Source organism: Chiloscyllium punctatum, chromosome 49 (genome assembly GCF_047496795.1).
Source record: "Chiloscyllium punctatum isolate Juve2018m chromosome 49, sChiPun1.3, whole genome shotgun sequence".
Classification (NCBI taxonomy): domain Eukaryota; kingdom Metazoa; phylum Chordata; class Chondrichthyes; order Orectolobiformes; family Hemiscylliidae; genus Chiloscyllium; species Chiloscyllium punctatum.
Window position 1 is genome coordinate 13,577,328 of NC_092787.1, and position 27,289 is coordinate 13,604,616.

General features: G+C 43.3%; 1 protein-coding gene across 9 annotated transcripts in view; it reads right to left on the minus strand.

Annotated features, from left to right (window-relative positions):
* Window positions 1–27,289, minus strand: part of garnl3 (GTPase activating Rap/RanGAP domain like 3) — a 443,924-nt gene that overhangs the window by 201,976 nt on the left and 214,659 nt on the right. For all 9 annotated transcript variants that reach the window (XM_072565743.1, XM_072565740.1, XM_072565739.1 and 6 more), the window contains one exon: window positions 12,460–12,559. In XM_072565743.1, coding sequence (XP_072421844.1) covers window positions 12,460–12,559 — 100 coding nt within the window. The remainder of the gene's footprint in view (window positions 1–12,459; window positions 12,560–27,289) is intronic.

Genomic DNA, 27,289 nt, shown 5'->3' on the forward strand with positions numbered 1-27,289 from the left:
ATATTATGAGGGATCGTCTCTCCATGCTTACAGCAGTGAGTCCAGATTCCCGCCACTCTCTGGGTGAAAAGGCTTTTCCTCATGTCTCCTCTAAACCTCCTGCCCCTTACCTTAAACCTATACCCCTCCCTCCTGGTCATTGATCCCTCCATCAAGGGTAACGTTCCTTCCTGTCCATTCCTCTCATAATTTCATACCTCTCAGTCGTGACCCCCTCAGTCCCTTCTGCTCCAAGGAACACAACCACAGTCTATCCAACCTCTCTTCACAACTAAAACTCTCCAACATACTAGTAAATCTCCTCTCTGATGCAACCACATCCCTCCTATAATGTGGATTCCAGAACTGCAGCCAATAATCTAGCTGTGGCCTAACCAACATTTTCTACAGCTGCAAGCATACCCTCCCTGCTTTTAAATTGATGCCTTAGCTAATTTTTTTCATTTATTCATGGAGTGAGGGTGTCACTGATAAGGCTAGCATTCATTGCCCATCCCTAATTAGCTGTAGCCAGATAAGAATCAACCTGATTGTTGAGGGTCTGGAGTCACATATAAGGATGGCAGTTTCCTTCCCTAAAGGACATCAGTGAAACCAGATGGGTTTTTCCAACAATCAACAATGGATTCATGGTCATCATTAGGCTCTTAATTCTAGATTTGTACTGAATACAAATCCCACCATTTGCTGTGACAGTATTCAAACCTGGGTCCCCAGAACACTACCTGGGTCTCTGCAATAAAACCACTCATGAAGAAAGGTATCCCATATGTTTTCTTAACCACTTTATCTGCCTGTCCTGCTCCATTACGCAACTGGTGGACATGCACAACCAGGTCCCTGTGACCCTCGGTACTCCCCATCCATCAAGTATTTGCTTTCCTTGTTTGTCCTGTCCAAGTGCATCACCTCACACTTATCTGGATTAAATTTGCTGAATTCTTCCATTTTAAGTCCATTTTTAACTTGCACCTTAGGATGTGGATAAGACTAGTTTGCAACTTGTTGCTTATCCCAAGCAGCTGAAAAGCCGATGATGAACTTTCTCCTTCACCTGCTGCAGTGCCTGAGTGTTGGTCTTCCTGCACTGATGTTAAGGAGACAGTGTAAGGCCCATTAACAACATCCATATTGCCACCGCACAGCCTACCACCTTTCCTGTTGCTGTGCTGGCTAGTCACAGATGAGTTAGAATTTCCTTCAGGTATAAACACGACAAGGATTGAGGCTTTGCTTCAATTCCGATTACTGCTCCATTCCTGGACGCGAATTCTGTCCCACTTATTGTTTCATGTTTCATGATGATGCCAGTCTCCCTAAACCATGGTGTCCAGCTGATCCAGAGCAAATATCTAAAATCCAGAACTTCTCTCTCACATAGACCACCTACTGTCACCTCATTAATAATGCCTCTGGTCCTACTGAAAATCTCAGCCAAGCTGTTGCTAGCTCAATACTGGATTATTTAAATACTCTCCTGGCCAACATCCATTCTTCATTCTCCATGAACCTAAGCTGATGCAAAACCCTGCTGCCTGTATCTACAGGATACATCACCCCTGTACTCATAGTATCATAGAGTCATAACGTTGTGCAGCATGGAAACAGACCCTTCAGACCAACTCACCCATGCCGACCAGATATCCTGAATTAATCTAGTCCCACTTGCCAGCATTTCGCCCATATCTCTCTAAATCCTTCCTATTCATATGTCCATCCAGTTGCCTTTTAAATGTTGTAATGATACCAGCCTCCACCACCTTCTCTAGCAGCTCATTCCATATACGCATGAAAAAGATGCTCCTTAGGTCTCTATTCAATCTTTTCCCTCTCACCTTCAACTTATTCCCTCTAGTTTTGACTTTTCCACCCCAGGGACAATACCTTGTCTATTCACCCTAATCATGAACCTCATGACTTAAACCTAAGGTCACCCCTCACTCGACACTCCAGGGAAAACAGCCACAGCCTATTCAGCCTCTCCCTATAGCTCGAACCTTCCAACCCTGGCAACATCCTTGTAAATCTTTTCTGAATCTTTTCATCTTTCCTATAGTAGGGAGACCAGAATTGAACACACTATTCCAAAAGTGGCCTAACCAATGTCCTGTACAGCCCCAACATGACCTCCCATACTCAATGCACTGACCAATAAAGGCAAGGGTACCAAATGCCTTCTTCAACACCCTGTCTACCTGTCACTCTGTTTTGAAGGAACTATGAACCTGCACCCCAAGGTCTCTTTGTTCAGCAACACTCCTCAAGACCTTACACTTCCTCGGCCCATTTGCCCAACTGATGGAGATCACTGACCTACTGCAGATTAATACTAAATTCCTTACTATCATGCTCAAATCCCTGCACTATTTCACGTCTCTCCAGCTCTGTAACCTTCTCCAGGCGTAAGACCCTCAGAGAATTGTGAGTTCCCGCCATCTTTGATTCTCCCAGTTCCTTCATCCCAACATTGGCACTGCACTCTCAGGCTCATAGCTCCAGATATGCTCTCGCCTCTTGCTCTCCTGATGAAAGGCACTCCTCAAAACATACCTCCTTGGCGAGGCTATTGTTGAGTGGTCTGAACAACTTTGGCTGGAAGTCAACTTTTCTTCTGCTGTCCAATCACATTCATGTTTAGGGCTTTTAAAATATCATTGGTGATACTGACACAAGTGTAATTTGTCACTACTGGCTGACTTGGAAGGTTTTCAAATCCTGACCAAGCAATACTGCCCTAGACGTTTCCAGCTTTTGACTTATAAAGAAAAGATTGGATGGTTTTTCTACATGGAGTCAGATGTTATTTTGGTGCTCATTTGCTTTTTGACTGAGGCTTTGAGTCAAGACAACAGCATGGGACACGGAGGAATCTTAAATTCCTGATTCCTGATGAAGGGCTTTTGCCTGAAACGTCGATTTTTTTCCTGCTCCTCGGATGCTGCCTGATGTGCTGTGCTTTTCCAGCACTACTCTAATCTTGACTCTGATCTCCAGCATCTGCAGTACCCACTTCTGACATGGAGGAATATGTTGAATGAACCTGGGCTAGCAAACAGTGTGTGTCGGAGCAATCTCAAACTGTTGCTGTCTCGTTTCCTCCTGCTCTCCCGTCAAAAGAATATTCTGAAATAATGTTACCACAGAACAACGTGATATCATTTTCCATCTTTCTGCAGTGTGCGAGCCGTTTTAACATCGGAGAAAATCTAACTTGTTCCTATCGATAAATCTCACACACTACTAAAATAGTAAAATTATGATCTGACAATTAATTATTTCAGGGAAGTTAAAATCTGTGGGGAAATGATAAATACATTTTTATGTAGATGTAAAGCGAATTAATAATTCAAATAGGGGATGCTTGTGGTAATCGTGTGGATTTGATGACTGCACATATGTTCAAATGGGGCAAAAACTGATGGGAGGTTGAGCATTTTCACATCCGACAGATTTATATGACAGACAGGAGTTTTTTTTTAAAAAAAAGGCACAAATACCATAAAGTATCACTGGGTTATGAGTCATATCATGAGGGTGAGCCAAACAGGCAGCTATGGCATCCAGAGACTCTGCTATATTATTACAGCCTTCAGCTGTTTGAATTTTCAGAACTTCTCGACAGAATTTAGAGTTATCGCCACTCTTATGGACCTGATGGTGGTTTGTAAATCAATGTTTTGAAAAGCGAGGCACGGAAACAATATTAACTTTCTTTTACATTATGTTGACTGAAGTGGTAACTACTCCAGCAGAGGTAAGGGTGGCACTCCAGAGGAGGGGAGAGAGAGAGAGAGAGAGAGAGAGAGATACACACCTTGGTCCTGCCAAGGTCTGGGCACTGTTGTTCAGTGTTAAATGGATTCCCAACCAGATGGCCAAGTGGAAATCTCAACACAACTTCTACTCCTGACAGTGGATTTATCTACAGAACGTAGCAGTTACGTACCTCTGCTATATCGCTACCCATCTACCAGCCCAGCATCCCATTTTTTCATAGTATGGATGCTTTCTTGTCTATTTCAGATAATTTGACACTCATTCATCTCTGGGCCAATGGATTTTTTTTTCAGTGAGCTGCTGATTGGCCATGTGTCGAGGGTTTTGCACCTTCTGTCAAAACCATTTCATGGTGCTCTGCCTAAAGGCAACTCCTTGGCTTATTGTTTCTTTATGATTCATCCTGAGCTGTTTTCTTGGCAGTTTTTGTCAGTAGCAGGTTGCCATTGACTTCCAAACTGAGAGGCGGGATAGGTGGCTGCCCCAAGTCGACACAGCCTCACAGTGCCAGGGACACAGATTCGATTCCAGCCTCAGGTGACTGTGTGGAGTTTGCACATTCTCGCCATGAGTTTCCTCCAGGTGGTCTAGTTTCCTCCCACAGTTCAAAGATGTGCAGGTTAGGTAGAATAGCAATGTTAAATAGCTCACTGTGTCCAGGGATGAATCAGGTTAGGTGGATTTGCGATGGAAATGTAGGATTATATCGATAAATTCGGGGTTGGGTTCGGGTTGGGATGCCATTTGGAGGCTCAGTGTGGATTTGACGGGCCAAATGGCCTGCTTCCACAGTGTAGGGATTCTACTCTACCTCAGCTGGAATGGCATTGCATCCATGCTGTAGGTATTATTCTCAAATACACACACACACACACACACTATTTAGACAATTGGCCCCAGTCCATTTTTAATTTGCTAACCCACCTGTTCAAGAATGTTAGTAGACAATTCAGAGGCTGTTGGGACTTCAACCCAAATCTCCTGGTCCCGAGGTAGAAACACTACCACTGCACCACCTCCCCAATCTATTTATATTCTTTCAAAAGCCAGTCAATCAAATGAATTGAATTGAATTGAGTTTATTTATTGTCAGGTGTATCGAGGTACAGTGAAAAGCTTTGTCTTGTGAGCAATACAGGCAGATCACAGAGTTAAGTAGCATAGATAATAAATAATAGGTAAACAGCAGCAAAAAGAAAAACACAGGTACAGGCAAATGTTAAGAGTTTGAGAGTCCATTCAGTATTCTAACAACAGTAGGGTAGAAACTGTTTCAAAACTGGCTGGTGTGTGTGTGTTCAGGCTTCTGTTCCTTCTCCCCGATGGTAGAGGTTGTAGAAAAACATTGTCAGGGTGGGATGGATCTTTGAGAATGCTGGCGGCCTTTCCTTGACAGCGGGCCTGGTAGATGGATTCTGTAGATGGGAGGTTGGCCTTTGTTATTGTCCGAGCTGAGTTCACCACTCTCTGTAACTGTCTCTGATCTTGAATGGTACAGTTGCCATACCAGGTAGTGATACATCCAGAAAGAATGCTTTCGATGGCCTACCTAGAAAGGTTGGCAAGGGTATTCGCCATCATGCCAAATTTCCTCAGCCGCCTGAGGAAAAAGAGACGTTGTTGGACCTTTATAACCAGTATGTCCACATGAAGAGACCAGGAAAGCTTGTTGTGAATAACCACTCCCAGGAGCTTGACACTCTCCACTCGTTCCATCTCGGTGCTGTTAATATGTAGGGGGGCATGTGTAACAACTCGTCGAAAGTCAATAATGAGTTCCTTGGTTTTGCCGGCATTGAGAGCTTGTTCTTAGTGCACCATTTTTCCAGATCTACCACTTCCTGTCTGTAGTCTGTTTCATCACCATCTGAGATTCGACCAACTATGGTGGTGTCATCAGCGAATTCTTTAATGGCATTAGTTTGGTATTTGGCGACGCAGTCATGGGTATGCAGTGAGTATAGGAGGGGGATGAGTACACACCCCTAGAGGGTTCCAGTGTTGAGTGTTGGTGAGGATGAAATATTGTCCCCAGTCTTCACTGATTGTGGCCTGTGGGTCAGGAAACTGAGGATCCAGTTGCAGAGAATGAGACTTAATCCGAGATCTCTATGTTTAGTAATCAGTCTCGAGGGGATAACAGTGTTGAAGGCTGAACTTTAGTCAATGAGTAGGATTCTTACATAGGTGTTCTTGGTGTCAAGATGTTCTAGGGAGCAGTGAAGGGCAAGTGATATGGCATCTGACGTGGATCTATTGGTCTGACAGGCAAATTGGAGTGGGTCAAGAGTAGTGGAAAGGGTGAAGTTGATTAATGCCATGACCAGCCTTTCAAAGCACTTCATGACCACCGAAGTTAGGGCCGCTGGGCGGTAGTCATTGAGACATGCTGCATGAGCTTTCTTAGGCACAGGGATGATGTTGGCCCTCTTGAAACAGGCAGGGACAGTGGCCTGCTGCAGGGAGAGGTTGGAGATGTCTGAGAAGACCTCTGCCAGTTGATCTGCACATGCTCTGAGGGCACGATCTGGTATTCCGTCTGGTCCCATTGCTTGCTTTGGATTCACATGAAGGAAAACTGATCTGACCTCTGATGCGGTGACTGTTGGGATAGATTCATCAGGACTTGTTGGAATTGGTGTTACCTCCCCGCCAAATTAAATAAACTTAATTACCTAATGAGCAGCATTTTAGAAAGGGATATTGTAACAAAATCTCTTCTCCTTACAGGATTTTGAAAAACTAGTAAATCAACTTAAACCAAATTAATTAATTAACAGCCATTTAAGGGGGCAACGCTACAGAAACTCCAAAGGCAACCTATCAAATCAAACCAACAGCAGACAGGGTCAGGTAGGGCTGTGGAATTGTACACTCCAGCCCCTTTATTGCCCACCATTCATGGAAGGATGAGTTTGAGCTACTTCATCAATCTTTACCATCCACTTGCTTATCCTCAATCTTAATAATACAAAAGGAACATTCAACGTGAATATCTCTCCAAGAAGTCCAATTCCACAAATAACACTTTGCTACTGCTTCTCACATCAAAGTTGAAAAAGTTTACTGTTAACAACTCAACCACTCCAAAGTTGGCGAAAACCCCGTCAGCTGGATTTCAACATCATCATAACAATTACAAAAAAGAAAGTATCCAGTTACCAAGTAGCCAAGTGGAGCACCACTGTGTGACTGATTTTACTACAGTCTGCAACAGACACAGAAACGTTTATTTGATAATTTCAAGTTGAAAGCCAATGGAAACTCAGAATAAAGTGCAGCATATTCCATCCCAGAATTCATATGTATGGCCAATTGGAAAGAATAGCACATTCTGCTGAGCAGAAAATAATATTGAATACCTTGTCTTAAATTTGTGATATTGTAAAATGCAAATAGCGGTTTCAGCATCTGAATAAAACTCAGTTATATCAGTTTAAAAATCAATTTTAGTCCCCGATCAAGCTAATTAATTATCTAGAGTCTTGCCATCTTATGCTCCATATCAGTGTTAGTTTCATGGTGTATTTTAATGCATTGGACATAATTACTTGCAGAACGATTGATCACAAACCATTTTCAATAACAGCTCCATTCACATAACACCTTTAACATGGCAACCAGACACAGGACTGCAGAGAGCACATTTTTATATTGAGACGCATAAAGAGATATTAGGGCAGGTGATCATAAGCTTGTTCAAAGAAGCAGGTTTAATGAGAACCTTAGAGGAGGAAAGAGATGTAGAAAGGTTTAAGGTGGAAATTCCACAGCCTTATTTCTGTGTAAAAAAAGACACTATTATTAATGGTGAAGCAATAAAAGATGCTCGAGAGGCCAGAATAAGATAAACCCTGATAGTTCCGAGGATTATTGGCTTACAGGAAATTAGGCTGTTGGGAGAGGTGAGGTACCTTGGTGGACTTATGTTTGGTATGGATTTGACTGGTTAGCACACAAAACAATACTTTTCACTGTATCTTGGTACATGTGACAATAATAAACCAAACCAAAGGTCATGGAAGGATTTGAAAACAAGGATGAGAGTTTCAAAATCAAGGTTTGCCTCATGAGGAAACCAATGAACCTCAGGTTTGAAGTGGCAGGTTGTTAGAGAAATTATTGTGAACTGTGCACTAGAGATTAGAGATGTTATCAAGTGACTGGTTTACACATAAATGCTCGCTATTGACTGAATCACTTCCCAGTGTTTGGAAGTCAGGCCTGTTCCCTCTGGGCTTTGAGCATAGAACATTGAACATAGAATATAGAACAATACAGCACAGAACAGGCCCTTCGACCTGTGAACTAATCTAAGCCCATCCCCCATACTATCCCATCATCATCCATGTGCTTTTCCAAAGATCGTTTAAATCTGCCTAATGTGGCTGAGTTAATTATATTGGCAGGCAGGGCATTCCACGCCCTTACCACTCTCGGAGTAAAGAACCTGCCGCTGACATCTGTCTTAAAATTATCACCCCTCATTTTGTAGCTATGCCCCCTTGTACAAGCTGACAACATCATCCTAGGAAAAAGACTTTCACTGTCTGCTCTATCTAATCCTCTGATCATCTTGTATGTCTCTATCAAATCCTCTCTTAGCGTTCTTCTTTCCAATGAGAACAGACACAAGTCTCTCAGCCTCTTCTCAAAAGACCTGCCCTTTTGTGGCCACACTAGCGTTTTGTATAGTTGCAGCATGACATCACGGCTCCAGAACTCAATCCCTCTACCAATAAACACACTGTATGCCTTCTGAACAGCACTATTAACCTGGGTGGTAACTTTCAGGGATCTATGTCCATGGACTCCAAGATCCCTCTGCACATCCACACCACCAAGAATCTTTCCATTAAGTCAGTATTCTGTCTTCCTGTTATTCTTCCCAAAGTGAATCACCTCACATTTATCTGCATTGAACTCCATTTGCCACCTCTCAGCCAAATTCTGAAGTTTATCCAAATCCCCCTGTAACCTGTAACATTCTTCCACACTGTCCACTACTCCACCAACTTTAGTATCATCTGCTAACTTACTAACCCATCCACCTATGCCTGCGGCCAAGTCATTTATAAAAAAGACAAACAGCAGTGATCCCAAAACAGATCCTTGTGGCACACCAATCGGAACCAGACTCCAGGCTGAATATTTTCCATTTTTCTTACAGAAAGCCAGTTTCTAATCCAATCTGCTAAATTACTCTCAATCCCATGCCTCTGCATTTTCTCCAACAGTCTACCATGTGGAACCTTATCAAAGGCCTTACTGAAGTCCATGTACACCATGTCAACTGCCCTACCCTCATCCACATGTTTGATCACCTTCTTAAAAACTCAATGAGGTTTGTGAGACATGACCTGCCCTTGACAAAACCATGTTGACTATCTGCAATCAAATTGTTGCTTGCTAGATGATTAAAAATCCTATTTCTCATAATCCTTTCCAAAACTTTTCCTACAACAGACGTAAGGCTCACTACTGTGTCATCTCTACTGCCCTTCTTGAACAAGGGCACAACATTTACAATCCTCCAGATCTCTGGTACTAAACCTGTAGACAATGACAACTCAAAGATCAAAGCCAAAGGCTCCAACACCTCCTCCCTAACTTCCTAGACAATCCTCAGATAAATTCCATCTAGCCCAGGGGACTTGTCTATTTTCACTCCTTCTAGAATTGATAATGCCTCCTCTTTGATCCTCATTAACCAAATACCAGATCCAATGTGGCCTCCCCTCTTGTCAGCCCTTCGACATACTGTGTCAGGAAACCCTCCTGTACACATTGGACAAAAACTGATCCATCTGACGTACTAGAGTTATAGCATTTCCAGTCAACGTTGGGGAAGTTAAAGTCCCCCATAATGACCACCCTGTTCCTTTCACTCCTACCCAGAATCATTTTGCCAATCCTTTCCTCCACATCCCTGGAACTCTGCGGAGGCCTATAAAAACTCCAAGCAGTGTGACCTCTCCTCTTCTATTTCTAACCTCAGCCCATACCACCTCAGTAGACGAGTCCTCATCAAAAGTTCTTTCAGCCACCATTATGTTGTCCTTGACTAACAAGGCCACACCTCTCCCTCTTTTACCACCTTCCCTGTTCTTAATGAAAGATTAAACCCTGGAACCTGCAACATCCATTCCTCACCCTGCTCTATACATGTCTCCGAAATGGCCACAACATCGAAGTCCCAGGTACCCACCCATGCTGCAAGCTCACCTATCTTATTCCTGATGCTCCTTGCATTGAAGTAGACACACTTCAAACCAGTTTGCTGTCTGCCAGCACATTCCTGTGACCCTGAAATCCTGTCCATTCCCTCCCTACTCTCACCCTCCTGTGCACTGGAACTACATCTCAGGTTCCCATCTCTCTTACTGAGCAGTGAGCAGAAAGTTGACTTTCTTCATAGGAGGTCTCTTAAACATTTTGCAGCAATGTTCAGTCATTCGCTTCAAAAGCTCTTTCCAATTTAGTGAAGCTTTTCATAGGTTAAGAAGGAGAGCTGCTTCCATACTGACCAACTGTATTTGTCCAGCAATATTATCTTATTCTATCAGCTTCTGTATAATCTCCTCATGCATGAATAAGTCCAATCAGTAAGTTTACCTGTCACAATTTGAATTCTGGTGGTGGTATTACTTTTCATCTGAATATGTAGTTGGATACTCGTTGAATATGAATGTAAAATATACGATAAAGCCTGGGCCATTGGAAACATGCAGCTTGAAGTCTGAAACATCCAGCATGTTTTCAAGATGCACAATTCCATTCACAATCACTTAACATTGTATTGGGCCTGGCTAACAAACTTTGAAAACATTGGCTGGTAAGATGTACCTCCTGCCCTGTCATGCTGCTGCCTTTGGTTATAGTGTTTCATGCAAGTTGAAATTAATTCCATTTCTCTAGACTCTCCTGAAATACACCATAAAACATCCTTTAATAAAGACCATCCCATGGTCAGTGTATGTCAGATTGGTCTTATCCCTGCAGTAATGCTGTAAGGAGCTGGAAAAAAGCCAGCAGGTTTGTAGCAAACAGTTAGTTACTTGCTGAACAGACTTGTGAATGATGTGGTAAAATAGAAGCTTTTAGAAATAGGGTCCACACAAGAAGCAGGTTATGAACCTCAATGTCCCTCAGCCTTCAGCACTGACTGTCTGTGGGGACTCTGAATACTGCAACTCGCATTTTAACCTTTAGCCAGTACTTGTGAGAGTTTTAATCCCCTTCAAAGCAGAACACTCTCAACCTGAATGTGGAGTGAATAACACCTTTAACAAAATGTCTCAAAGTGCTTTGCAGAACCTGTACACCCAGCAGTGGGAGACGGCTGAAAGGATACAATGTTGTAAAGAAATATTTGAGGGAGCTGGGTGAGAGAGGGGGAGGGAAGAAAGTAGGAAGGGGAAAGGGTCACCGGTGTAAATTCCAGAATCTACAAGGTTGGGAGAACTGACACTTGTTGCCAGTGGTGGAGCTAAGAGAGAGGGGAGAGTGAAGGGGGAGTGAAAGTGATAGGAAAGAGAAGAGTTGCATTGGTCAGGCTAATTACTGACTGGTGTGCTGAACTGAAGGAGGTTGCAGAGGTCGGGATCAGTGAGATTGGAGTGGACAACAATGATTATATATTATGAAAATATGGAAGAGTCACTCAGGTTCTCAGCCTGGCTCCTGAACACATTAAACCTGAGGAGGTAAAAGCTCCTGGAGCTATCTCATGTTGCTTGGTTTCATGTTGCCTTCAGTATAACTTCATAGTCCAATGTGTAACTCAGTTTTAACAGGGCACAGGCTGGATCACTTAACATTTAATGGTCTTAGTAAGGATTGTCTTCACGAGTTGTGGTCACCTATTACCTGCAATGCCCCAACAAATATTCCACACATGAACAAGGGTGTTCCAACTTGTTGAACACATAAACTTGAGTAGTTATTAAGATCTGTTATCATGAAGGGGAAATCTTGGTGAGATGTAAGTGAAGAGGGAAGCGATAGATTTTTTTAGTTCTCTTTATTAAGTTACAATAGGAAATATTCTAGATTTTGGATCATTTCCAACATCTTCATGTTCAATATCTGTGCAAATTAGATTGTAGTCTCTCAGCAATTTTCACAATGGCGGAATAATTAATATGGAAAACTAATCTCTAAGACAGTGACAAGTTCAAATTCATTACAACATCAAGTGCAGTATCCTGTTTCAACAGCTGGTGGGATGGGCACTGTAAAACGAGTCAGTGTTTGTACCATAAACATTCTCCTGTAATGTTCTCAAAAAGTAGAAGCTTCAGCTCAGCCTATCTCTGCACATTAAACATTTACCAGTCTGGGAACAACTCACTGCTTACACAAGCACTTTTATAGTGGGTACAGTGCAAGTTGCTGCCGGACAATATAACATGGTCATGTTGGATGTGCTTCAGCCTCCCAACAATGACTAACACGGCAAGTGAAGACTTTTGATGCCTGAGGTCAAACCCAAAACTTGTGAAATTAAATCCACACAAATTGAACGGTATGCAGCTCTGGAACAATAAACACAACAGAGCAGGAGGAGAGGTCAACTTGGACCATCACACAGTGCAAGCTGTCCGTACATAGTAGTTTTTTGTCAGCCATTTCACACTGTCCGACCTGTAAGAACACAACTTCCAGTTTTCGTGGCATTACCTTTTCCTAGAAAATACTTGAAATACCATCTGGTGTGATATTCTGGATTCTCCAAGTGTACATCAGTTCGGCGCCACGTCCCCGGTGTGTAGTCAGTATTCTGCAATTAATGAAACGGGAGCAGGCATTAGTGTTTATCACTTCATGGTCTTGTTTTCATTCAAAATGAAGACATTTAGGTGAGGCCAATGGAATAATCAGCATACGCCAGTCGATCCTATTGAGCCAAAACCTTCCCTTTATTGTACTTCAAGAACCTTCCCCTAACCATCTCCACTCATGTCAGAACCAACACTCTCACAAATGCTGTAAACTACTGGGTTTTAATCCTTGTTCACATACAGGTCTTAATGGTCTAGAAATAGGCCTTAAAAACCAGAGGTTACATTCAACTGCTTACCACTCGCAGTGCAGTAATTTAGAGACTGCCTAAGTATTAGCAGTTCTACAGGGACAATGGGCGAAGCACAGGCTGATGGGACTAGTTTAGTTTGGGAACATGGTCAGCATGGACGGTTGGACCAAAGGGTCTGTTTCCATGCTGTATGACTCTGTGACTCTATGGTTGGATGGCTAGCAGAGTGACACCAACAGCAGGTTTCAATTCCCACATGAGCTGAGGTTCCCAAGGAGGAATCTCTCCTAACCTGAGGCCTCACAGCACCAGGGACTCAGGTTCGATTCCAGCCTGCAGCCACCAAGTGGAGTTGGCACATTTTCCCAGTGTCTGCGTGGGCTTCCTCTAGTGCTCCTGTTTTCTCCTCGAGTCCAAAGATGTGCAGGTTCGACTGGATTGGCCATTCTAAATTGCCCCATAGTGTTCAGAGATTAGCCTTGGGAAATACAGGATTGTAGAGATAGGGTTGGGGATGGGTCTGGATTGGATACTCTTCAGAGGATTGGTATCCACTCAATGGGCTGAATGTCCTGTTTCCACACTAAAGGGATTCTATTCAAGGTTAAATCATTACCAGTCATTTTTCTCTCTCTAATGAGAGATCAGCCCTATGGTCTGGCAAGACTGTGGCGACTTCGCCTTTTACTCCACTTTGCAGGAGCTCCTGTCTATCATTATTCACCAGCACTGACAAATACATGGCCTCCAATCTGCCTCCATTGAACATTGGAGCAACGACAGTGTCATGTAGGAGAAATGTGTGTGCAGCTCACACCCCCCCAAGCAACAACAACAACACCAGTAGCAAGGGAGCACACAATTCTCCAGCTGCTTCCCACAGCCCTGGATTGGGACTGCCACTGTTGGAAGGGGCTTTCCAGTGAACCAAGCAACAGAATGTTTCACCATAGACTGGGTTATGAAAGCAGATGTCATGTTAAAGTGGCAATGGAAAATGAAAGCGTCACAAGATATCTAGATTCCAGCACATGGATAACAGCCCATTGAGCAGACCAATCTCAATGTCACACTTTCCCATTTAATATGCCAACTATCAACCCCCTTGTCTACTGCCCTATTCGGATATCTTTGCAATCCTTTCCCCTCGCAGGCCGGCTCCCACCTACCTTTGGGCTGTCAACAGAATGGGATGTCTTATTTCTTGAGCCTTCCACCTAAGTCATAAACAGCTAAAGACCCTGATGAACCTGAACAGACCAAATTCATTCCTGCTCTCTTTTTCTGTGCTCTAAACGGATTTAGTGTGTGGGAAAAACCATGCCAACTGCAGTTCAATGCAGAAAAGAGCAACAACATCCATTTTGAACCCCAGGACAATGAGACGGAGCATTTTCCAAATACTGAGGAACTGTGGAGGAGCAAAGAGATTTGAGAGTCAACATTGACTAATCAATTGATGTTAGCTCACTGGAGCCAAGAAGCAATGAAAAAGGCTAATAAAAGGTTGACCTTTATCTCAAGGAGACCATATTACAAAAAAGGAGAAAGTTAAGCTTCAGTTTTCCAGAACATTGTTATGACCCTGTCAGAGCGCACCTCAGGAGAAACGTATTGGTCTCATGGGAGCTACAGTACAGATTCAACAGAAATTATACTGGGACATAGAATATTCAATTTTGGGGACAGATTGTGCAAACATTAGTCACTGTGGGGATAGAGGGGCGAGTGAATCAAAGCATTTAAAATTGATAAAAAGATTTCGTAAGGAGGATGCAGAAAAAGGGGATGTGAACTGAATGCCAAGCTGTTTAGGATGATGGCTGGAAAGCACTTTTTTCACAAAGTCTAATAGAAATGGGTTTTTGCATGATGAAGAAATTGGCACTTTCAAGACTGAATCAATTCCTGTATCAAAAACAGGCATTGACTAAGAGAAAAGAAAATCTAAGAGTGATATCAGCAGAGGTTTTGAGGAAAGGCTAGTGTAGGTGTCAATCTAATCCAAGACTACCTTCCCCATTCCATGCACAGAAATGGGGATATTTGACAATTTGTTGCCACTCCAAAGCATCTTAAATCGAAAAAAAACCTCCTGAGATATTTACTCTCCATTTAGTTGTCTTCACTGCATGTTTGCACTTAAAAATAGTTCCCATGTTAATAGGAATGAGGACAAACCATGTATTCTGCATAGTCATGCGTTAATATTAAGCACCAAATGGGAGAAGCACAGGAATAATGAATGGAAGGGCTGACCTTTTCAAGGAAGGATGGGGCATCATTTGCAATACAAGATGATTTTACTGCTGATCTGTAAACTTGCTGTGTTCTTAATTAGACAATCAGCCCTGAGCCTGTTGCAGAGCAAGTCATTTGGATACCCCTTGTGGACTCTGAAGTTAGAATTCATCCTCACAGACAGCAGAAAATATCACTGCGTCATTTATTACTTCACCAGGTGCTGTGGAAACACATTTGTTGGTTGGCTCTGGTTGGGCTTATGCCCGAAACATCGACTCTCCTGTTCCTTGGATGCTGCCTGACCTGCTGCGCTTTTCCAGCAACATGTTTTTCAGCTCTGGCTCTGGTTGGGGTCATGGGATTTTTAACTTCATTCATATCACGACGGTGGTCAGCGGGGAATTTGTTCAGAAGGCTCCTTGCTCATCTTTAAGGAATGATGGGATAGCATAAGATGGAGGAATGGCAGGAGCTACCTAAGACAAGGGTGGCTTGAAAATAAGTGCAGATTAAATCCCAATGAGATGTAAAAGCTGCCGATAGTGGGTTGGTGCTTCAGTTTCTGGTCAACCTACTGTGGGTCATTAGGTTTTCGAAGCCTCTGCCAGCAACTGAAGTGTCTGCTGAATGCTGAGGTTTTCCCTGAGGCACCAGTAAGGGAACATCTGCTGTTGTGTTGCCATTAGCACACCATTCCAATAAGCCTATCCATCTATGGGCAGATATTCCAGCTGAATCCCCATAGAAACCACACTGGAAGGGCCTCGCAACAGGCAAACAGCTGGGCACCCGGAAAAGTGACCACCTTTCAACCGTCCCCCATGTAACTACTGCCAGAAAATGGGCCGAACCTGGACAGTAGATCATGATCGATGAGCTCCTTAAAATGTACGTCAGACCATGTTTAAGAATTCTTGATAAATAAACTGAAGTTAGATTAGATTAGATTCCCTACAGTGTGCAAACAGGCCGTTCGGCCCAACCAGTCCACACCGACCCTCCGAAGAGTAACCCACCCAGACCCATTTCCCTCAGACTAATGCACCTATCACTATGGGCGATTTAGTATGGCCAATTCACCTGACCTGCACATCTTTGGAGAGTGGGAGGAAACCGGAGCACACAGACAGTGGCCTGAGGCTGGAATCGAACCTGGGACCCTGGTGCTGTGAGGCAGCAGTGCTAACCACTGAGCCACCATGCCACCCCAGTGGATTGTATGTTGATCCCTTCCAACCTTTGTCCAACTTGATGTTCAAATCACTTGTGGCAAACAGGGAACTTCTATCAGAACTAACACTATCACTAAAACAGGCAGAAATGCTCTCCTTCTTGCAGAAATATTGAACCCTTTTCACATTTATTCTTATCTCTGATAGCTATTCATCTTCATAGAGATTCACCCAGACTCTCCTACGCCCAACTTAAAATAACTCAGCAATAGACTGAATTAATTGTAAAAATCATTTGGGCCAGGGTCAATGAATCTCATAACTCCCAGGATCTGTATGATTGCACAAAAATATATTTGGGTCATTGAAAACAATTGCACTGCATTTTTTAAAACACAAGTAATAAACTCAGTGTGCATAAATAATCTCTGTTAAATCTCTGAGCATTTCCATTAAAACACTACACTGTAAACTATCAATTATTTAGTTTGAGACCTGAAATTCCTCCACTCAGACCATTAGGAATTGTTATGGGGAGGTAGTGGCACAGTGGTAATCTTAATGGTTGTGTTTAAGTCTAATATGAGCTGAAAATGTGTTGCTGGAAAAGCGCAGCAGGTCAGGCAGCATCCAAGGAACAGGAGAATCGACTTTTCGGGCATGAGCCCTTCTTCAGGAATGAGGAAAGTATGTCCAGCAGGCTTAGCAACACATTTTCAGCTCTGATCTCCAGCATCTGCAGTCCTCACTTTCTCCTTTAAGTCGAATATCCCAGGGATATTGGTTCAAACACCACCGTGACAGATGGAGAAATTCTAATCCAATTGGAAAAAAAATGAAATTAAACAATGTCTAACTGCAGCCATATGACCACTCTTGACTGCCATTAAAAATGAATCACTAATGCCCTTTAGGAAAGAAATTATTCCAGACCCAATGCAAGTGCTTACCTCTTAATAACCTTAGCAAACCACTCAGTTCAAAGGAAGTTGGGGATGGACAGTAAATGCTGGCCCAGCCAGTGACAGATACAAATAAAAATATTCCTCCCTGCCATATAATACCTTGCAAACCAATCCTGCCATGGAATTCATTGCTCCTGGCCCGATTTAACTATTTCTTTACTCCAAGAATGACTACTGAGCATGTGTGCAGGGAAATATTTCACAGTGAAGTTAAATCATGTTGAACCCAAGCCCGAGATTGAGGGTTTCTAGAATATCTCCTCTCTTATTCCCGTTGCCAGGAAATTATTAGCCTGTGCTACAGAATTCCCAATCCCCACCACCCACCAGAGAATCAGACTCCATGTTGTGGAATTACCCAGCCCTCCCCAGCCCCAGTCAGAATTACTCCCTCTGTATTCTACATGAGGCTGAGACTGAGAATCCTTTTCTCTCCCATACAGACGTTCTGCACAAGAGCTGCTAATGCTGGACCAGTTATTCAGAATCAACACAAATTATCTGCTCAGAACACAAGATAAAGAAGAAGTGCTCAGACACAGATTTCCCCCCTGAAAAATATACTTTCTGGCAATGCCATTACAGTGAGAATTGTAGCTGATAATACGACCACATCCAAAAGGGTATGTAATCATTTCTTCAGCAACAGTATGAGGGTAGAACATGAGAGTTTTGTGTTTTGTCTAAAGGTTTTCGTTACTGCCTGGAACACACAAAAGAAACTTGAACATGTTGTACACACCTCCTGACCTATTCATCAGGTGGAACAGTGGGAAATAGAAAGAGAATGGAGTTGGAGACAGACAACATGGCAGAGGTGATGGGGTTTTGGTGATAGACTAGAGCTCTATATGTATTGAGGTAGTTCGCTGCTATTATCCACTTTCCTTGACTGGGTCGAAGGCCCTATTTGGTTTACAGTTGTAGAGGAAAACCACAAGTGAATCTTAAGGAACAGTGGCTCTCATCTTTAACCAAGGTTACTGCACTGTAGCAAATGGAGACATTACTGTGGTAAGCATGGCTAACTGAGACTACGAAGAGATCTATGGGTAAACTCCTCGGACGTTCTGCCTTTCCCCACCCAAATCTTTGTGACATCATCATATCAGGTGGAGCTTAATGCAGTTTTCAACATTAACCCTTTGCAAACCTCAAACAACAGGGAGTGGGATCTGAAAGTCAGCTCAGAGTGGACGATACTAAGGTTGTGCATGGTCTTGGCTACATCCAGTCTGAGGACAGATACTGGGAAGAGGGGTCAGAAGCGACTGACTGTGTGGAGTTTGCACATTCTCCCCGTGTCTGCGTGGGTTTCCTCCGGCTGCTCCGGTTTCCTCCCACACTCCAAAGATGTGCAGGTCAGGTGAATTAGCCATGTTAAATTGCCCGTAGTGTTAGGTAAGGGGTAAATGTAGGGGTATGGGTGGGTTGCGCTTCAGCGGGTCGGGGTGGACTTGTTGGGCCGAAGGGCCTGTTTCCACACTGTAAATCATCTAATCTAATCTAATCTAATCTAATTCAGCATCAAAGGACAATGGTGGCTTCAGTCTGCCCAGTGCTTAGCTGAGAGAGAGGCCTGCTTGTCAAGGACTTCAGGCTGGGCCTGTCCTTGAGTGTTACAGAGATGATCAGGAGAAATAGCAGAAAACAAAACCAGAGTAAATACAGAAGCCAGCTCAATGCCAAAAGGTGATGTCATGTCACCAAGGGGCAGCAGATGGATGAGGAAAGGCACACTGTTCTGTCAGAATGTGGAGTCGAGCATGTTTTGTTTGGGAGGGGAGGCAATCAAACTGGTTTTGGAAATGTGTGTGTGTGTGTATATTTGAAAATTAAACCGTCTGTTTTGGAAGAATTTCATTGTCGCTCATCGCTCATGCACAAGATTATCATTTACGGGGCAACGAAATGCCCAGGAGCCTTCTCTTCTTCATTTGAAGTTGTTGAGTTAATTTATCTGTTCATTCAGATTTTATTTTGTGCAAAGACCACCTCCTGTGCTGTGTTGCTTCAAATGCTTAATTCAAATTATCTGCTGAACCAATTTTTTATGCAAAAGAGGAACTTCGCATTAACAGGAGCATACAGGCCGACTGCCAACAAATATTAGCATCGAAACAGCCTCATCTTCCTTCCTGAACAACTCCCGCCCTGTGAAATAAAACCTTTCAGTAAGAGCATGTTCGTGTTAAAATCACACTTTGCAAGCTCAGGTTTTACACTGACAGTGTGTGCACCAGATTTAATTGCAGTAAATTGAGCCTTGCCAGCTCAACAGTCGAGAGTTTAGTTTTAATTAGCACATTCGTACCGAAAACCTGACTGTGTGAATAAAGAGCTGCAAATCTGGGGTGATATTAAAGCCAGACCCCAGTGTGCACAGCCCACCCTCCTCTCTCAGAATTTAGTTAACGCCCTCAGTGAACCTTTCCAGGTCTTCCTCACAGTCTCTATAATTGTTTGGCTTCCTGCAAAAACAGACATGCGCCAGGCCCCAGATTCATTCAGCCTTTGGTCCACCGCTACCATGGTAACGGAGAGGACGGAGCACTCCGTAGAGTTTAACATGTCGTGTGCCCTTGTTCTACTCAGATCAGGACCTGATCCTCAGATGCTGACGGCTCACACTTCAAACGGATTTCAAATACAACGGTATGAAATATTCAGCCATAATCTGCTCAACATGCACTGAACCTCCTGACTTTTAAAGGAGACGCTACCACTTTGCCAATTCCTAATACCCTTCCCCTCATCCACCTCCTGAATGTGATTAACGTGTTAGCACTCTCTGAGGCTTGCTCCTATGAGTTTGATTAATTGTCTTACTGACTTATCAACAATTTGTCTCATAATCGGTAACACTGGGAAAAGCCCGCAACAGTTTATTGGGAATATTTAGGAGGAGAAATCCAAGTCAGACAAGTTGTTTCAGAATAAGCGCCGATTTCTTTTTAAATATAGAAATCAGCCTCTTGTTGCCAATTGTTTAGCTCTCAGAGATCAAAGTACAGATCAGGCAGGTTCTGTAGAGAGCTTGCTGCACTTCTATTATAAATACGTCAGAAAACAAAAATCACACACCTGATTGTGTATCACATCTTAAGGCAGTAAAAGAAAATAGAAGCAAGTCTGATCAGGATAACTGGGTTAAATGGGGAAACGACATGGTTGTCCCACCAAGTGTAGCCTTTTAAATGTGACAGCGACATTTTTCAGCATCATTTCCAAACAGGTGGCATTTTATTTGAATCACAGCCACAAAATCTTTCATTTGCAAATCAATGGCTCAAAGCACCTCACAAAGGCTTACTCCAAAAAATGGAGGCACACCACAAGAGATACCAGGTCATGCTTTAGTGGTCAAAGAGATAGAGTTTAAGTAAGGTGCTGTAAGGAAGCACAGATTTTCCTTCCTTTTGGAAACTGGAAGTAGGCCACTGCGATATCACTAAAAGCAAAGTTTTTTATTTGCAGCTGAAGGTCAAGTGGGATTGTGTGGTGTACACTGTAGCCACGTATAATATGTTACTTTTCAGAGCAGTGAAGTGGATACTTCATGAGACAGAGTGGCACCAGGAGTCTTTGAGTTAAGGAAAAGCTGCATAATGACAGCCTTTGGATAGGTCCAGTCTGCAGTTTGTTATGGGCCGATAAATGCAATGCATCAGAAGCCTACAAACAAGAAGCCATGAGACCATATATTATAGCAGCAGAATCAGGCCACTCAGCCCATCATCATGTCGGCTCCACCATTCGATCATGGCTGATATACTTCTCATCATTCTGCCTTCACCCTGTAACCCTTGATCCCCAACTGGTCAAGATCCTACCTATCTCTGTGCTAAATACACTCCACCTCCAACCATGGGCGGCACAGTGGCACAGTGGTTAGCACTGCTACCTCACAGCGCCAGAGACCCAGGTTCAATTCCCGCCTCAGGCGACTGACTGTGTGAAGTTTGCACATTCTCTCCATGTCTGCGTGGGTTTCCTCCCACAGTCCAAAGACTGTGCAGGTTAGGCGAATTGACCATGCTAAATTGCCCAAAGTGTTAGGTGAAGGGGTAAATGTAGGTGAATGGGTCTGGGTGGGTTGCGCTTCGGTGGATCAGTGTGGACCTGTTGGGCCGAAGGGCCTGTTTCCACACTGTAAATAATCTAATCCCTCTGTCTGAAAAAAAACTTGAGAATCTAAAGGGTTAATTCGAATATAACAGAAGACCTAGATCACCCATGATCTATTGAATCAAAGATCAACTATCACTGTGGACAAAGTTGTGCTCACAAAGTTAAAAATCAAAACGACTGTGACAATTAACTCATACCACCAGTGTGGCTTTGACTTTAATCTACAGATTTTTTAAATCCCTGTCTACATTTTTCCATCCATATTTGTGTCAAGTCACCTGTTTATTGTCTGAATTATGTGCAGATGAATGGTTATATGCTTGGGGGTTTTGAACAGGGGACATCTTTAAGTCATATTGCAGTAAATTAATGGTCCATTAGTTTGTTTACAATAAATTGTGTTATTTTTACACCATGTCAAAACCTAGTTGTAAATTCTTTCTTCCTGATGGACTGCTGTTTTAGACAAATGACCATCTTAGTGGTTTAATTAGGTAGTTACACATTGATGTTGGCTGATGGAATAATGGCCACTGATTATTAGTACAATGTCCCCAGTTGAGGATGACAGTGCTTCAGAATGAATGAGAGTTTGTGGGGTAGAGGATTTGTACAGAGGGACTTTCCTACAAAAACTGAAAAGACAATCTATTTAGGATTGAGACGAGGAACTTCTTCATGTAAAGGGTTCTGAATTCTGTGTTCCAGAGGACTGTGGAAGCTCATTCAAAAGTAAGTTCAAGACAGTAGTTGGAATATTTCCAGTTACATCAAGGGCTATGGAGACAGTGAGAGAATTTTTAAAAATTCACTCATGGGCCATGAGCATTGTTGGCTGGTCAGTATTTATTGCTCATCCCTACTTGCCTTTGAGAAGGTAATGCTCTAGAACTGCTGCAGTCCACGTGTTGTAGGTTGACCCACAATGCCCTTAGGGAGGGAATTCCGGAATTTTGACCCAGCCGCAGTGAAGGAATGGCAATCCGTTTCCAAGTCAGGATGGGTGAGTGGTTTGGAAGGGAACTAGTATTCCCATGTATCTTCTGCCCTCGTCCTTCTAGATGGAAGTGGTCGTGGGTTTGGGAGGTGCTGTCTGAGGATCTTTGGTGATTTTCTGCAGTGCATCTTGTAGATAGTACACACTGCTGCCACTGAGCATCGATGGTGAAGGGAGTGGATGTTTGTGGATGTGGTATGAATCAAGTGGGCTGTTTTGGCCTGGATGGTATCAAGCTTCTCAAGTGCCTTTGGAGCTGCACTTATCCAGTCAAGTGGGAGTATTCCTTCACACTCCTGACTTCTGCATTGTAGTTGGCAAACAGGCTTTGGACAGTCAGGAGGTGAGTTACTCACTGCAGTATTCCTAGCCTCTGACCTGCTCTTGTAGCCACTATGCTGTGAGTCCAGCTGAGTTTCTGGTCAATGATAACCCCCAGGATGGTGATAGTGGGGGATTCAGTGATGGTAACACCACTGAATGTCAAGAGTCAAGATACCGTATCTGGTTGGAGATGTTCATAGCCTGGCATTTGTGTGGCACAAATGTTGCTTGCCACCTGTCAGCCCAAGCCTGGATATTGTCCAGATCTTGTTGCATTTGAACATGGCCAGCTTCAGTATCTGAGGAGTCGTGAATGGTGCTGAATATTCTGCAATCATCGGTGAAAATCCTCACTTCTGACCTTGTGCTAGAGGGAATGGTGTTGAGGCAACTGATCAGTGGTGATCTAGAAATGGTGGAGTAGGGCAGAAGGGAGGTTGTGTCTATTCTTGCTTCTCTGTTCTTATGCTCCTAATTCTAGAATGTAAAATCCTAGAGTTAGGCAGCTGAAGGCATGTCTACTGATGGCAGAGTACTTCAGGGACAAGAGGTCAGAATAAGAAAACTGCTAGGTTAGGGAGGTGGAGGGCTGTTACTTAAGTTGGAAGTAAGTGGGTTGCCAAGATAAATTCTGTGTCCTGTGATCCTTCTCCACTAGCTACCTGACGAAGGAGCAACGATCCAAAAGCTTGTACTTACAAATAAACCTGTTGTACTATAAACTGGTGTCGTGTGATTTTTAACTAAAATAAGTTGAGGCAATGTCATAAAGTAGTTTAACATTGAGCATGAGAATTTTCGATTTTGAGGCATTAGTGGAATGTGAGCTAATGTGAGTCACTGAAGATGGAGCAACAGATGAGTGTAACTTAGAGAGGAATGGAATATGGTCGCAGAATATTAAATGTGCTGAGGTTTGTGGAGTGTGAAGAGTAGGAAGATAACCATACATTCATAGGAATGGTTGGATTTGTAGACAGTGGTGATTTTGAAACGGGAAGGGACACCACCAGAGGATTGGGAACCAGCTTCAATATCGATTAGTACAGGGAAGAAAACTGATGGGAACAAGTTCAAGGGATCTGGAGGTGGATCTTAGAATCATGGTGAGCTTCTGAGAGGGCCTCTGAGAAGGTGGAAGGAACATGGGAAGCTGGAGAATATTTTAAGGCTCGAGTCGAGTCGTTGGTGGGGGGAGAGACTCTGAGGGGGTTTGACTTTGTGGTCAAGCAGTACAGGAAACTGAATGAATGGTCTAAATCTTAATGAGAAAGGAATGCATTAATTTCTTGCCTCTTTGGTGGAGCTGAGGGTGTGACAGATGGGGAGAAGGGGACGAGGGGTGAGGTGCCATATGCATTACGAAGTCGGACTGACAGAGAATGGGGGGTTGTGGCTGGATAAGGAATACAAGGAAGATGGAATCTGGGACTGGGACTTTTGTCTTTTTGTTCCAGTTTATATGATTGCTAAATAGAGTCCACTTGCAAATCAAACAGTACTTGCCTCTCCTACAATATAAACACTGGTAATCTTGCAAATTTTCCTGATGTGCCCAAGTTGAAAAGCTTTGACTAAACGTCTCCTTTTCAGCAATTGTCAAATTCTGTACCTTCAAACAACTATAATTGTTTCAAACATTAACATTACAGACTGACAGCACAGTACAGCAGTGTCCAACAGAAATATATAGCTGGTTTTGGCTTTAACAAAGGATACCATACTTTTCCATGTAAAAGTCAGAATTTTCAGATCAGTGTTCTTTTAGACAACAAGTTAAGGGTTGACACTTACACAAGTAACATTTGAGGAGATGACATATTTGCTTGATTCAGACCCACACAGCATTTTGCGCACGGAATTGCTACCTAGCTGAGCTCATTGATCATTTAACTACCCATGGCTTGGTTGCTATGATACAAATTGGTGTATCCCGGTATACCACAGTCAGACAGCTTGTGCTTTAAGTTTGCAATCCAAATTGTGGTGGGGTCGGTCAGTCGGACTATATTGTCATGGAGTAATCTAAGGAGGAGATAGATAGGTTTTTAATTAGTAATGGGCTGAAGGGTTATGGGGAGTGGGCAGGAAAGTGGAGTAGAAGCCAAGGTGAGATCAGCCATCAAAGATCAAAGAACAAAGAAAATTTACAACCCAGGAACAGACCCTTCAGCCCTCTAAGTCTGTGCTAGTCCAAATCCGCTGTCTAACATATTGCTCAATTCCTAAGGATCTGTATCCCTCTGCTCCCCACTTACTCATGCATCTGTCCAGACGGACCCTTAATAAATCTACCGTGCCTGCCTCTACTACCTCTACTGGCAACATGTTCCAGGCACCTACCACCCTCGGTGTAAAGTACTTTCCGCATGTATCCCCCTTAAACTTTTTCCTCTCACCTTGAACGTGTGGCCTCTCACCCTGGGAAAAAGCTTATCTCTATCCACCCTGTCTATACCTTTCATGTTTTTGTAGACATCAATCAGGTCCCCTCTCTAACTCCTTTTACCTAATGAAAATAATCCTAACCTACTCAACCTCTCTTCATAGCTAGCACCTTCCATACCAGGCAACATCCTCGTAAACCTTCTCTGCACCCTCTCCAAAGCATCAACATCCTTTTGGTAATGTGGTGACCAGAACTGTACACCATATTCTAAGTGCAGCTGAACCAAAGTCTTGTACAATTTTAACATGACCTGCCAGCTCTTATACTCAATACCCCAACCGATGAAGGCAAGCATACCATATGCCCTCTTGACCACTCTACCAACCTATGCAGCCACCTTCAGGGTACAATGGACCTGAACTCCCAGATCTCTCTGCTCATCAACTTTTTCCAAGACTCTTCCATTTACAGTATAGTTTGCTCTAGAATTAGACTTCCCAAAATGCATCACCTCACATTTGCCCAGATTGAACTCCATCTGCCACTTCTCCGCCCAACTCTCCAGTCTATCTATATTCTCCTGTATTCTCTGACTGTCCCCTATGCTGTCTGCTACTCCACCAATCTTCGTGTCATCTGCAAACTTACTGATCAGACCACCAATGCCCTCTTCCAGATCATGTTATGTTTATCCCAAACAACAGAGGCCCCAGCACTGATCTCTGTGGAACACCACTGGTCGCTTTTCTCCATTTCGAGAAACTCCCTTCAACCACTACTCTCTGTCTCCTGTTGCTCAACCAGTTCTTTATCCACCTAGCTAGAACACCCTGCACACCATCTGACTTCACTTTCTCCATTAGTTTACCATGGGGAACCTTATCAAAAGCCTTACTAAAGTCCATGTATATGACATCTATCAACTTGGTCATTTCCTCAAAGAACTCTATTAAGTTGGTAAGGCACGATCTCCCCCACACAAAACCATGTTGCCTATCATTGATAAACCCATTATTTTCCAAATATAAATAGATTCTATTCCTCAGTACTTTCTCCAGCAACCTTCCCACCACTGCCGTCAGGCTCACTGGTCTGTAGTTACCTGGACTATCCCTACTAACCTTCTTGTACAGGGGGACAACATGAGCAAACCTCCAGTCCTTCGGCACTTCACCTGTGTTTAAGGATACTACAATGATATCTGTCAGGGCCCCGCCTATTTCCTCTCTTGCCTCCCTCATTAACCTGGGATAGATCCCATCTGGTCCTGGGGATTTGTTCACCTTTAGCCTACCCACATCATCAAATGGCAGACTAGGCTTGAGGGGCTGAATGGCCTACTCTTACTTCTAGTGTTTATGTTCTTGTGGCTGTACCTTCTCAGGGGAATTCGTAATCTTCAAGCATCCTCAAAATGCTGCCTTCTTTTGGAGTGTGTGTGAAAGGTCCCAATGAAGGGAGAGGAGTACTGCAGTGAAATGGGCTGTGATCCCTGCAAAACTATGTTTAATCTTCACCCGCGATATATGGACACTTATAAAACTTTCAGCTAAAAGCCCTGGGTCCAACTTTACATGAGGTTTGACTCTTACAATGATGTTTGACAACTATTTATATTTGTGGGGGTGATAGGGTCTCAGAGAAGGAAATCAAGCTTCATATTTGTTTTCTTTACCAGGAGGTCATGCAGGGATGACACGCGTGTGACAGTGTGTTTCTGCCTTACCGCTTTGCCAAGTATTCAGTCGCAAGGAAGACTCTGCTAGAACTCTACCCCCTCACGTGAGCCAACAAGGGAGTGCTTCTTAAGGTGCACTTCAATTGTCAATGATTTCCCATCAAACTCAATCCATTAGCGGAGTCTACGCTGCGCATAGCTCTACTTTTTGACCTGTTAACTCATGAAACCTCAGGAGAAAATGGAAGTTTTCTCCACCCTGACGGAGAAATCCTGCCCTTCAGTACCTTGCCCCCATCTGCAAACAAAAACCACCAAGTAACTAGATTACAACTTGACAAGTAACTTTCAGCGGACACCTTGTTATGGGTCCTTGCTGCCTTTTTTTCAAAAAGCATTGCATTAAGGATTGAGGAAGGGGGGAGGGATAGGGAAATTAACAATGATAAAAAAGTACTTTAAACCAATGAGGGCAGTCAAAGATAGAGGCTGATTATTCTCATTAGTCTGGTGCCATCCATTACAGGAGAAGGTTTGCGGATTTCTTTAGCTCTGATTTTTCCACCCTGTTGTCC